General features: G+C 42.0%; 1 protein-coding gene across 1 annotated transcript in view; it reads left to right on the plus strand.

Moving 5' to 3' along the window:
• cdk17 (cyclin dependent kinase 17) overlaps positions 1–13,504 on the plus strand; it is a 40,547-nt gene that overhangs the window by 16,051 nt on the left and 10,992 nt on the right. The window contains exons 2-5 of the mRNA XM_031865660.1: positions 426–570; positions 2,706–2,870; positions 9,448–9,581; positions 12,295–12,420. Coding sequence (XP_031721520.1) covers positions 444–570; positions 2,706–2,870; positions 9,448–9,581; positions 12,295–12,420 — 552 coding nt within the window. The 5' untranslated portion in view covers positions 426–443. The remainder of the gene's footprint in view (positions 1–425; positions 571–2,705; positions 2,871–9,447; positions 9,582–12,294; positions 12,421–13,504) is intronic.

The raw sequence follows: 13,504 nt of genomic DNA on the forward strand, positions 1-13,504 counted from the left end.
TGTGTGTGTGTGTGTGTGTGTGTGTGTGTGTGTGTGTGTGTGTGTGTCTGATGACTGATTTGACTCTCTCCTCCTTCAATTAGAGTTGATTAATTTCTCATTGTATAAATGTGTGTGCAAGTGAAAACAGCTGTATTCAAGTCTGTGATATTCATCCTTTATTCATGTTTTGTTCATGCTTTATTCATGCGCAGAGTGAATGAATATTGGATTAAAAGCAGCTTTACGTTATTCATGAGCTGAGATATTTTGGTTTGTACGGAGGCTTCTGGAATCCCCCCAGGCTGTGTGTGTACACACACACACACACACACACAAACAACAACAAGGCAGTCCCCTAAATGTTGCGTGCATTTGTCTACTTGTGCATCAGTCCATTTCGGCTGAACTAAGGCTGACTGGGTGTTTCTCTGTGTGTCCCACAGGCCGCACACTGCCCTGCTATGGAGAAAATGAAGAGGATTAAGAAGCGCCTCTCGTTAACACTCCGCTCCAGTCAGACCATCGACGAGTCTCTGTCTGAGCTGGCTGAGCAGATGACCATCGAGGACGGAGGCACCAAGGACAATGGTAAAAAATTTTTATAAAAACAAGTTTTTACAGAAGGATTCTGGTCTATAATCAGCAGTGCATTGGCATATTCATCCCATTTTCTTTCTTAATTTTGTGTGACTGGAAGTTTTTCTGAGCTGTGCTTTTAGCTAGAGGACCTCACTTACTGTTAACTAGTGTATACCATCATCATCATCTCTTTACTGTAGAAAACACAACAGCCTGTACTTTGACTGTATGGGGACATAAAATGCGGTTGACAAATGTGTTTGAAGGGAAAATAAATAAATCTGGGTAAAATCTGTCAAAAATACTTTGTACTTAAGTTGCAGTTCATGCTAAAAAAAAAGTGGTTGAGAATCAGGTCCGATTTTTTTCATCTTCATCTTCATATAAATGTCTGTCAGCAGGCATGGAAAATCACACACAGAGAGCTTTCAGTGTCTTGGTAGCTCTTAGGGTTGTTTAAATTATGAAGCACAGCAGTTCACAGCGTGTGTGTCAGTAACAGCTGTAATGGACTCTCAGTGAGTAGCTCTCTATCAAGTTATGTAACAGGAGCAAAAGCAGGGCAGCTACTTGAACACACACACACACAGACAGAGTAGCTCAGCAAGTGAAAAGGTAGTGTGTGTGTGTGTGTGTATATAGTGAGCAACACACTGGCAAGTACACTTTCCTTGACATCTCTTCGTTATATAACTTTCTGCCTGTTTTAGCATCGCGGTACAGTTTGTCTCCAGGACGCTCGACGGTGTGATAGACACATGAAAGTGATTGGCTGCCACTTGTGATTGACAGCTGCCACAATACAAGGACTCACGCGTCCATCATTTACAGAACGCTTCCCATTCAGTAATCTGGCTCCGTATCCAGACAGATAAATGCAGCTGTAGGAGAAGCTTCAGTTCCTGGCTCAAAAAAAACAAACTACAGATATTCAGCAGTAATAGATGTCAAAGGTCAGAACCACCCTGTCTTACAAAGTGCAGAGGAGACTATCAAGGAACTCTGTAATCTCTCTCATCAAAGCCACATTTTCATTGATTTAATGTTAATTGTTCAGTACGGGATTTATAAATGACCCAGTGACTCCTAAATTGAAATATGAGACGTATCATATTTTACCATCAGTTGCTGAAAAGCTTTCTATAATTCATGCTCAACTTGTAATTCTGCTACGACTGACAAGCACCCGAGGGCAGCATACTGTTAGAATGTGAGGTTGACTTGTGGCAACACGGCATAGTCCGTCGCGTCAGAGTTTAAAAGGTTGGCTGAACGAACAGAAAGTTGTCAGGAGCAGAAAGATAAAGCCACAAGTTGCGAGAGACTTATGGCCTCTCTAATGCAGATCAGAACGGGGCCATTTAAGACCTTTTCGTGAGGGTGCAGCAGCTGGACTCTTGACAGCCACGCTGCCCACAGGGAGAACACTGGGTCCTAATGTTTGCTTACAGGGTTTCCTTGCAGGCTGTGATTGGACATTTGATCGCTTATCGGGGCTCGTGAGTGAGGCTACTATTTTGCCCTCATTGGTAGAGTAACATAATTGCCCTTTGGCTCTCAGTTTTCCAGTACTGCTACTGTCGTGCAAAATGATGTGAAGCTACAGCCAGCAGGCGGTTAGCTTAGCTTGTCAAAAGATAACAAAATCCACCTGTTTGCACCTGTAACTATGTGTTCGCGGCAGAAAGAGAACTCTCGGCAACAAAGTGAATATTTTCAGAAATATTTCAGAAAACTGCTTAATTTCCTTGTGAGCAGAACAGTTTGTGTAATATCTGATTCTGCCCATATCGAGCCAGTTACTCCAAGCTAACGTGGTGCAACATTACATAACTTTGGAGAATATTTGATGTCTGTTTTCATCTATTTATACACATTTCTCTCTAATTTAGGCTGATGTTTGGTATTTTTGGAACCGCCGGGTCTTAGACTTTAAATGTCAAATAAAGTCCTGTAGGTTTAAAAAAGCTTCGCTGCACAGCATGTGTTTGAAATGAAGAGCACACTGCAGTGGGTTGAGGAAGATGAGAGATGATATTTAGTTTTATCTATGTTTGTGTCTGATGTGGGTTATTGAAGACAATTGTGCTGCAGCTGCAAAGCCTCCGTTGATTTATGGCCGTTGTTGTTCTGTTGTGTTTCAGAGCCCTTCATGAGGAACGGCCGCCCCCTCACCTCGCACAGCATGCACTCCTTCCTGCACCAGTACACCGGCTCCTTCAAGAAGCCCCCACTCCGCCGGCCGCACAGCGTCATCGGCGGCACCCTGGGGTCCTTCATGGCAATGCCACGCAACGGCAGTCGTCTAGGTGAGACACACACACACAAACACATGTTCACACACTCGCACGCAAGGAAGGAAGTGAGTAGTGCGAGTGCAGATGGCATCTGGGAACAGACAGAATACGTGTCACGGCCCTGACATTTTCCATCCTGCTTCTTAATACTCGAGAGCACACTCCTGACCAGAGTGACTGGGTGTCCACATCCACGAGTGACAGATGGATGGGGGGGTTCAGTCAAACATGACGCGGTCTCACCACTATCGAGCGGTGGCAGCGAGTCTCGGACCAAAGGGTGACAAGATGATTCAGGGGACAGCGTGAAACAGAGGAAGAAAGTGTTGTGGGTATCATAATCTACCAGCCTATGGGCTCTCTAAATGTTCAGTCAAGCAAGCCTGGCAGGATGTGGAGGGACAAACAAACGCTTTGAAAAGCAGCTGGTCTTCATTATCTTACTCACATTTCGTATGCCAAACGTCAGTTTCCGGAAATCTTTAACTTTATCTGTTTGTGCTCTAGGCCTACAGATCAAGACTGATCTGTTGAGGCTTCAATTAGAGCTCTGAGTTAGCTTATTGCAGAGGTTCCCCTCTTCATATTTTGATGTCACAGCTTCTTTACCCACCGCTGATTGGTTATGGTGGGGTCAAGATAGAGCTGAAACCATTAGTCGACTCACTTGACGTGAAATTGTGCACAGATATTCATGGTTCCCAGAAGATGAATCCCACTGACATTAACGATCTCCTGACTTTTCCTCTAGTGCCACCAGATGGTTGACATTTTTCACTTATCCAGAGAATTATCACTAAACATAGATAGGGAACATCATAGCTGTTAAACATCAGCATGTTAGCATAATGATGTTAGCAGTTAGCTGTGCTTAAGTACAACTGCTGTAGACTCTTAGTCTTGCTATTAATCATGTTCAAATTGTAGTATTTTCTGATTGCTCCGTTACTATGTCCCTTTAAGAATACTGACAGGCATTCCTTCCAGATTCATTATTGATTTCACAGCCTGTATGATCAGCTACACTCCACTGTACCACACAGATGCTGCCTTAAACCTTAAACAAACATTGTTTAACACTGTTTTGACTGTTTTATTTCCACTTGGACAGGCAGCAATAATCAGCATCTGTGTAACTGGTGGACTCAATGTACAATGATTTACCACTTTGAGTTACTGGAATAATGTTTATTATTTCAGTAAATACGTGGAACCTGATTGATGCTTCTCGAAGCAGATTGTTTTGGCTGGGCGATACACGACAGGACCTGTTGAGTCTTGCACTGGACCCTGGCCTAGATAGAGGGACTTGGATCTAAAAACAGGACAGTTAAGTAGGACATTGATGAACCACATACTGCTGCTCCACTCTGTGTGCTTCTTAGCAAAGCTGCTAAAGACAGTAAAGAGTAAGTAGGAAGAGAGAAAGATCACAAAGTCAGAGAAAGAGTACAAAAGACTGTAAAAAAAGAAAGGAAGATGTGTGGAGAAGGACAGAAAGACCAAAAGTGGGTGGAAAATCAATTCCTTCAAGGTTTTTGGATAGAGGAAGAAGTGAGGCAAGAGAAGATAAGAGACCTGCAAAAGAACAACAATGTAGGAAGATTATAAAACAGCCTTCAGGGTTTTTGAAGAGCAGCTATGTGTCTGTTGGAAGGCGAAGGGATGATGGGAGACGGTGAAAATATTATTGTGAGGGAAAGAATTTGGGAGTTTTTTTTGGAGGAGATGACGAGATAAAATAGCTGGAGATAATGGAGAGGCATGTGAAAGGAAAAGGAGGCTGAAAGGAAAAGAAAGTAGGACAGATGAGATCATTTGCACAGGTAGCGAAGGAATGTGTTGAAGCAACAGCGGGAGTCAGATCGGCTGCTGCAAAAGAGAAAACAAGTTGGGAGCGATGAAGAAATATGTCGAGTGAAAGGGAAAGAAAGGCGGGAATGGGAAGTGAAAGAAATTGCTGAAGTTTTTGATGTCGGGCAAGAAACGTGAACACCAGAGACAGAGAAGTGACAGAAAAAGGGAACAGAGACCATTTGGTTTTTCCAAGAGGAGACAAGTTGAAGAAGGAAAGTGGGGCGAGAATGAGTTGGTTACAAGGTGTTTATAGAGAGACGGTGGTGATGTTAGGAAGAATAAAGTCTGGCAGGTATAGGGAAAATAGAACACATTCTAAATATGTGTGTTGAAACAAACAAAACTGCTCCAAAAAATGCGTAGGATGGGTTGAATGCGGTGGTCAAATGTCATGTAGGCGGCCTGTATATTTATGACGACTGTAATGAAGTTTATTTATCTGCTTGTGCGCGTACAGGCCCGTTTACGTACTGAAACGCGTAGGAACATCTACTTGGTCAGAAATACAACAGCAGAGTGATCGATCTGGTCACATTGCAGCCAAATAAAGTCGTGCTATTTTGAGAGAAAAAGGTCAGTCAATTATTAGCAAATTTCCATCAGGCCATGAGCAACCGCAGGCTCATTTCATGCTGCTCATGGCACACGACAGCGGGGTGCGATGAAAGTTAGGAGTTGGTTACCTTCCTGAGTTTGAGGTGAAGGTCTTCATCAAACAGCACGCTTTAAATGCTCCTTCTTGCAAATATCAATAATGATACGTGGACAAAAAGTGATGAATATAACTGCAGTCTTGTTTTGCAGATGCATTTTTGATGAGCGATCGTGGTTAGCGGCACTAGCTTCCGTGACAAATGCATCGTGGAATGGTTCACAGTAAGAAGCCGCGCGGTGTTTTGCCAGTTCTTTTGATGAGAAGCAGGAGAAATGTTTCAATAGCAGTAACGTACTTCAGCTTTGTGGCAGCAGAAGAAGAAAACAGTAAACAGCGAGGCTGATATCAGTGAAATAGAATCATATATTTGCATCATGTCCTGTAAATCCCACATGTGGTCATTTGAGCCCTGGGTGAGAATGGCGGACCCCGCCTCTAACAATGAGAACTACTGTATGGAGACCGAATTACAGAATGTAAATACATTGAATAGCTGTTGCTGAAAGTTGGCGACCATAAATAGTGTAAATATCTTAACTTAATTTTTATAATTAAATCCGAAATAAATGATTTCATTGTTTTCCCAATTAAGAACCGGCCGGTAGGGGCAGCAAGGGATCAGCAACTGCCTCAGTAGCAAAAGGCCTTTACAGCGATCGACTCGGCTAAAAACAAACCTTACCTAGTCTGTCGCTGGACTCATTTTTGCTAAAAAAAACTGACATCCATAGAAATGTTTGATCTGGAGTATTTGCCGATTACGTACGTATCCAACCAGTATGTTATAATCCACTACAGTTATGCTCGACACAAGATGAATATATCCCTATTTTTATGTAGCAGCCATCTTGACTGTAAGGGAGCCATGAGGGACGATTGAGTGAGACTCGGCTCTACTTTGTTTGGGAGGGGAGAGGGAGACACACCTGGAAGAGCTCTGCACTCTACTGAGCGTGCTTTTAAAGTTGATAAAATGGGGGCCCTTGGGAAAACAGAGGAGATGGATGAAGGTAGATGGTTGAATAGGTAAAAGAGAGAAATGGATGAAGAAATGAGGAAGGATGTGGAGCAGAAAGAAACCTTGCAACAATTTCCTGTTTCTCCCGTTTTTCTAATTCTTTTCATCTCCCTCACCTTTTCCTATATCATGTGTTACTATTTTTATTTTTTTTTAGCAAGACAGACGGGACATTTCTTCTTGCCTTCTCTATCTTGGTGAATTCCACAGGCAGTTTATTTTGGGCTTTATTGGGCAAAAACTATAATAACCCTTCAGCATCTTGTAATTCAAATAGACTTCTGCACCTCCTGTTGGGTCTGTTATTAGGCTTTAGAAAATATAGCCTATGACGAGAGACTTTGACCAATCACAGGTCATTTCAAAAAGAGGGTGTTCCTACTGGCTGGTCTACAAATGCAAAGCGTGTGCAGGTCCCTTCAGGGAAAGCCTCACTCAACGCAGGAAAACTGCAGGAAAAGTTGCTACCACAGCATTGGCATATACCTACACTGTAAAGCAACCCCATCAAAAGGAAAGAGGACTCATCAAAAAGGAAGTGACGATATCGGTGAAGCGTTTCAGAGATAATAATTTAGCCTTCTGCTAAACTCACGCTAAGGTTAGCACAAACCTAAGCTATTAGCAACCTTTTCTCTCCATCTCTGAAAGGCTTCACCGATATCGTAGCGAAAGGTTTATCTGGAATTTTTGCCCAATGACACCAAACATAAACTGCCTACCCCAGCTTTAGAGACCTCCTGTACAATATCAAGTTCTCCCACTCTAACCAAAGCCAAAGTTCAGACGGCGCTGCAGCAAGACGAACCTCACTTCAACCATCCGTGGAAAACAGAGTGACACGCGGAGTAGAATTGAACGGGTCAGCCCCAAGAGGAAAATCCTGAAAACGTCTTGGGTTCTAAAAGTGGATCAGTATTTCCTTTAATCTGAGGAGACTTTGTCTTGTTTTTTTTCCCAGATGACCACAGACAGGTTCACATTCTGGGGCAAAGTGTTCTTCTGGGTTGTGGCCAAACCGCGGGGTACAGAAATAGGACTTTACTGTATGAAGGGAAGTTTGTTAATAAGGCGCATGAATAGAGTAAGAGCTTTGTGAGGGTGCGAAAACACAATAATTCTCTCCTAAAATCTAGACTAAAAAGGATAATTAATTATCTCCGGTGTGATATTTAGAGACTTAATCAGGTGTATCGTGTTTGAAATAATTGGAACACTTGATCTACATCAACAAAGGAATTCTTTCTCATTTCTCTGCTCTGCTTTCACATTAGATGACAGACTGCGTGGTTGGGGGCACTGACATGCTGATGACAGAGAGCTGCTCAACCATGGCTACTCATTAACTGTGTATCTGTGTGTGTGGGGGGGGTTGCATGTGGTTTGTACATCAGTGTGTTTGCTCCTGCTGTACTCTGGTAGTGGTGGTAGTTTTATTGCCCTGGTGGAAGTGGTGCTGGTTAGAGAGCTTAATATTTGGCCTCTGGGGTTACAAGGGTGTGAGAGGGGGATGAGAGAGAGAGCAATGGGTAGAGAGACATAGAGAGTCAGACAGACGGCGTGGTCAACTAAAGAAGTGGATTTCATAACATCTTCACAGGTTGCTGTGCGGTTTGAGGGCCAGTCGAAAGCTAATATTTCTGTTCACTCTCTCCAAAATATTCAATTTATATACGCCTACTACAAGTACTGCTACTCTCAATATAACTAACTATAAGCATTACTTAAACCAATTTAATATGGAAGCCAAACATGTTCCCAAGTTAACTTTTATTGAAATAACACGATTATCAAAAGAATAATAGATTAGTAGACTTCTTCTTATTTGCCTGACGAGGACCACCAGTGTTTCTTTTTCTTCCCTGTCTGTCCATCTTGTCCTCAACTTGTCTTTCTGCTCTCTGGATAGATCTTGCTAACACAAATCTTGCTAGCCATGCAAAATTTGGGCACACTCAATTCTCTGCGTTTCCAAATGCCATTTTCCACGGAAGACATTTTGACTCGTCACAGCAGGAAAACCACAGGTGGAACTAATGACATTAACAACGCTTCAGCTTCAGCAATTCATAATATTTGTGACTAATATTCATAATTAAATAATAATAAAATAGCAACTTAACAGTAATGATAGCTCTGTTGTCTATCCTGGTCAAAATTGATTTAAAAAGAAGAGTCCAGATTAGACTTCCTAAAGTCAACAGTGTTCATCAAATCAATGGTTGAGCAGTTATTCAGTTGTTGGATTAGTTGATTGACAGAATTAATTGGCAACAATTGTGATCATCGATGACTCATTCAAGTCATTTATCAACCTAAATGTCAAACGTTCTCTGGTTCCAGCTCCTCAGAAGTGACGATTTGCTGCTTTTCTCTTTTCTTTTGAATATTTTACAGTAATGTGAAGAATCCCCTGCGGCTTTAAGAGGTTTTGATTTGGAATTTCTCACTTTTTATCTGAATATTTTATGGACCACATAATGGATTCATTGGAAATATAATCAATTGTTGCAGCCCTAATCAATCCATTTGCACATGTAATATATATTTCTATATCTAATAAATGTTTATAACCAGCAGATAAGCATTTAATGGTTTATAACGCACTATATATAATGAAGTTGTAAGCATATCATTATAACTCCTCCTGTGGGTACTCACAAGAGGAGGCTGCTTTATTAACAAATCATGAATTACAATATAGAAAAAAACAGTTGTGATAATATAAACTAAGTCTTCATAGGAGAAGTTATATTGTTGACCAATACTGTACATTAATAAACACTTATTTATATATTTATAGTACTTACAACTACATTATAGTGCGTTATAAACTATTTGTGCTTATAAATGCTAAATGGGGGACTTAAAGTGTCAACGTGATATCGATCAAACTGCAACCTATCTGTCAAAGTAGACGGACTGGACCGGGTCAGATTTATAACAAACGGACCACTTTAGTCCGATTTATTGCCACTTTGTACCCTGTTGAAAAAAAACCAACACCATGTGTTTCTATTTGTCTTTTTAAGTATTGTATTGTTCTCATTCTGTCTCAGATATTGTGCACGAGAACCTGAAGATGGGCTCCGACGGGGAGAGCGACCAGGCATCGGGAACGTCTTCAGACGAGGTGCAATCTCCGACCGGCGTCTGTCTGAGGAACCGCATCCACCGGCGGATCTCCATGGAGGCGAGTCACACGCACATGCACACACAGTAACTGGGGAAAGAACAAAAAAAAAAAAAAAGGCTTACATGGCAGCGTTCCACGTGTCACCCCCTCTCCGTCTGCTCTGCTCACCACCTCCTCCTCTCCCCCTAAGCCTCATGGGAGATCTGATGGGGGGCGGGGGGGGGCTCCTAATGGGCTCTTGGTGTCCAAGAATCATGATATTGATGGCACTCCCGCTCCACGAGGACCACAGCAGCGGCTGGTAAAGAGATGCAATGTGATGGTCTGTGCTGTAAACCACAGTGATTCTTCTGTACGTCGGCTGTCTCTGTGCGGCTCCAGAGCATGCTGGGAGAAGAGTCTCCTTTGTTCCTCTTCTATAGATAGTGAACTTATGCCATTCAAAACTAAACATAAACAAACTAAACACCATTTTTATTATTTGCGAAAAAATACCATTGCAATACGCAAACAAATATTCTATTTTTAACATTTTTAGTAGAGTCCTACCCGAAACAGGGCACAAGGCTCCTTCCCCTCCAGTCAGTCATTTCCATGTGTCGTTCATATTTTCTGGATGCAGACACGCCCCTTTTCCAACCAAAAGCTGTTTCATCAACGTTTTCACCCTTTCACCCTTTCACCAAGCTTTTTAAACACCGGCTGGATCAAAGATGATAAATTAGCCTCGGTGGCCCACAGGGTACCTCAGACACAGTAACATGTATGAGCTCAGCAAATGAAATATGAATGGTAGGAAAAAAAAAAAGAAAAACCTCCTCATAATTATCAGGGGACTCATTTGCCTGCAAGTTTGTAATTTCACGGTGTTTTTTGTCTGAATTCACTGAGACACTCTTGCTGCAGGCCACCACTAATTTATCCGGCATCTGTTCCATTGTTTCACACGAGCTGTTATAAAAGCTTTAAAAGGTGGTGAACCAATTCTTTTTGCAGATCAAATGATGCTACATTTTGGTTATGTTGTGGACTCGCTCCACATTGAATGCAGACGTTCCAAATATATCATCTTCATCTTTATAAATATTGAAACCCTGAGGGAGTTTTCATCTGAAGAGGACGAGCGTCTCAGCCTGGAGGCCTCCTGCCCCCTGCTGGCAGAGGAGCGAATGTGACAAAATCAACCTTGGAAACGTCCTTCTGTCTCTCACACACACACACACACACACAATGTGTAATGTGTTTTAGAAAGGGGCGGTGTCCTAAATCTCTGTGTACGCCATGACAGGTGCAGGACTTTACCTTCCACTTCACAGCAATACCAGCACAAGTTTGATCATGTCCATTTTCTTCAATATGCACAGATTAATCTGAGCCTTGTATATTAGTTATCAGTTAGTTGTAAAACTTGCAAAACGGTGATCGGGTTAATATTCTATTAATTGTTCAGCCCTAATGCTCTATTGTGTTAACCTTTATGTATACAGGGGAATAATCATTTTTAGTGCAACTAAGTGCACATTTGCTTCTATTTGCATGTAAAGTCAACACAGGCTTTGGAATGACCCAGCACGGATCGCATCCAAATAACTAATTTAGTATGCAAGTAATAAATAAAACAATCATTATTTTCCATAAATCTGTCCACAACTTCAGTCAGATCAACAGGCCAACACCCAAAGATATCAAATTTGATATGTTGCAAATCAGAGCCATGCGGCAGACGTTCATGTTTGAGAAGCTGAGCCAAGAGAATTTATGGATTATTTTGTTGACGACTTCAACAATAAAAGGATTATTTGTTGGCAGTTCATTTTCTCTTGACTGACTTGTGATTCGTTATTTCAACACTATATGCAAGTGCTGACATTTGCAACAGTTTTTTTAAACAAGGCTGACAAAGTGGTTAACTAAACAACATAAATAGTTAAAAAGACAAGTTAATAGAAATGGATGAAATGCTTAGCGGACAGACGCAGTCTGTCGTGGACTGACATTAACTGATGACTTTTAAAGACACCAGTTTACACTGAGTCGCATTATGTAACACTTCCCCTCCTCGAGATACCGATCTGCTCTCCATAATTTGAGCTTCTACTTCAACTCTCGCTTGTCATAATACATGACAGGCCAGAGCTTGAAAGCGCGTGCAATGAGCAAACAGATGAGACGTCTTCTCTCGCTGTATTTTTACTCCACTCGCCCTCGTTTTTTTTATCCTCACATCACTCGGTATCGTGTCAGTTCGTCGCTATCAGATGTGCTCTTATTTAATCCTGAAATAGATATGATCAGTCATCCACAACAATGAGACATGAGCTCAGTAATGTTGACGATGACAGCCTGCGCTGTGAAGACGAGCTTTAAAGAGGGATATGTGTGTGTGTGTGTGTGTGTGTGTGTGTGTGTGTGTGTGTGTGTGTGTGTGTGTGTGTGTGTGTGTGTGTGTGTGTGTGTGTGTTTTTATCCTTGCCTTGTTCTCTTGCTGTTCTGCTTGCAGGTGTGTGTTTTCACACACCTGAAAGCTAATAACCATCCTTTCATGTGGTTACCTCACAGTGAGTGCTGAGTATGAGTAGCTTGAATCTGCCTTTTAAATATTCAGCTTATTTTACAAAGGTGCAAAACTCCTTGCCCAAAGATACCCCAGCTCCACTACAGGAATGTCAATTCACAAGCTCAGTTACAAATCAAAACATTTAAACAATATTTTTTTCTGTGTGTGTGTGTGTGTGTGTGTGTGTGTGTGTGTGTGTGTGTGTGATTTTAGGACCTCAACAAGCGCCTGTCGCTGCCGGCCGACATCCGAATTCCTGACGGTTACCTGGAGAAGCTGCAGCTCACCAGCCCACAGTTTGACCAGCCGCTCAGCCGTCGCTCCCGCAGAGCCTCGCTGGTCAGTGTGTGTGTGTGTGTGTGTGTGAGTGTTTTATTGCTCTGCAGCGCAGACTCCCTCTGTGCAAGTCACCATGGCAACTGGCCCGCTGTGAGACCGGGATGGATTAATAGGGAGTCACAAGCGCTCACCTCCTGCCTTTAGCCCATCAAATTAGATCATCGTACTCAGCTGTGGTGTGATTATGCAGCTTTGTTGCAGACTGTCGGCGACATTGCAGGTTTATGTTTATCAGAAGTTCGCCAACAGTGACACATAAGCTTAAAGAAGTTATTGTTGGTGCCAACCGGATACTGTTTTTGATTCTTGAAGTCAGAAATGCTGCTTTTCTTGCACCTTTAGTGCTTTGATATATTGTTGTTCTACTTTTGGCCAATTCGGTCCTGCCAGCTGAAGAGGATGCTCGTACTTTGATATGAGGAAGACGTAACAACCTGATGATTCTCAGCAAACTCTGATGTTATACGGAGTGTCTTTTTTTCCTCGGTTTTCTAAGTAATTTATGGATTCATGAAGGACGTGTGTGTGTATCATACCTGTGTATTCAGATTTGACTGAGTTATGATTCCGAGAAGGAAACCGGGCGCTGAGTGTATTAACTACTCTCACTGTTTGAAAATGTCCGATGTAAAGCATCGACTGTGCTCGTCATGTTTGATGTCAGTCAGAAACAAAGACTCAATATACAGAGAAATCCATCACCGAAGAGACACAAAGGAAACAGAATACCACACTCCTGCGTTATGTTTTGAGTTTATATGCAGATGCATCTAAAGGTTTGGGGAAGCTTCACTTCCCGAATGAAAAGATCCTGTAAGTGTGTTGAAATGAGCTTTATTCTGGTGTTGGAACAGTTTAACCACAGATTGAGCATATACAGTTGTGTGAAAAAGTGTTTGCCCCCTTCCTGATTTCTTATTTTTTTGCATGTTTGTCACACTTAAATGTTTCAGATCATCAAACAAATTTAAATATTAGACAAAGATAACACAAGTAAACACAAAATGCAGTTTTAAATGGTTTTTATTATTAAGGGGGAAAGAAATACAAACCTACATGGCCCTGTGTGAAAAAGTGATTGCCC

The sequence above is a fragment of the Anarrhichthys ocellatus genome, unplaced genomic scaffold, assembly GCF_004355925.1.
Source record: "Anarrhichthys ocellatus isolate YVR2014 unplaced genomic scaffold, GSC_Weel_1.0 scaffold33, whole genome shotgun sequence".
Taxonomy (NCBI): domain Eukaryota; kingdom Metazoa; phylum Chordata; class Actinopteri; order Perciformes; family Anarhichadidae; genus Anarrhichthys; species Anarrhichthys ocellatus.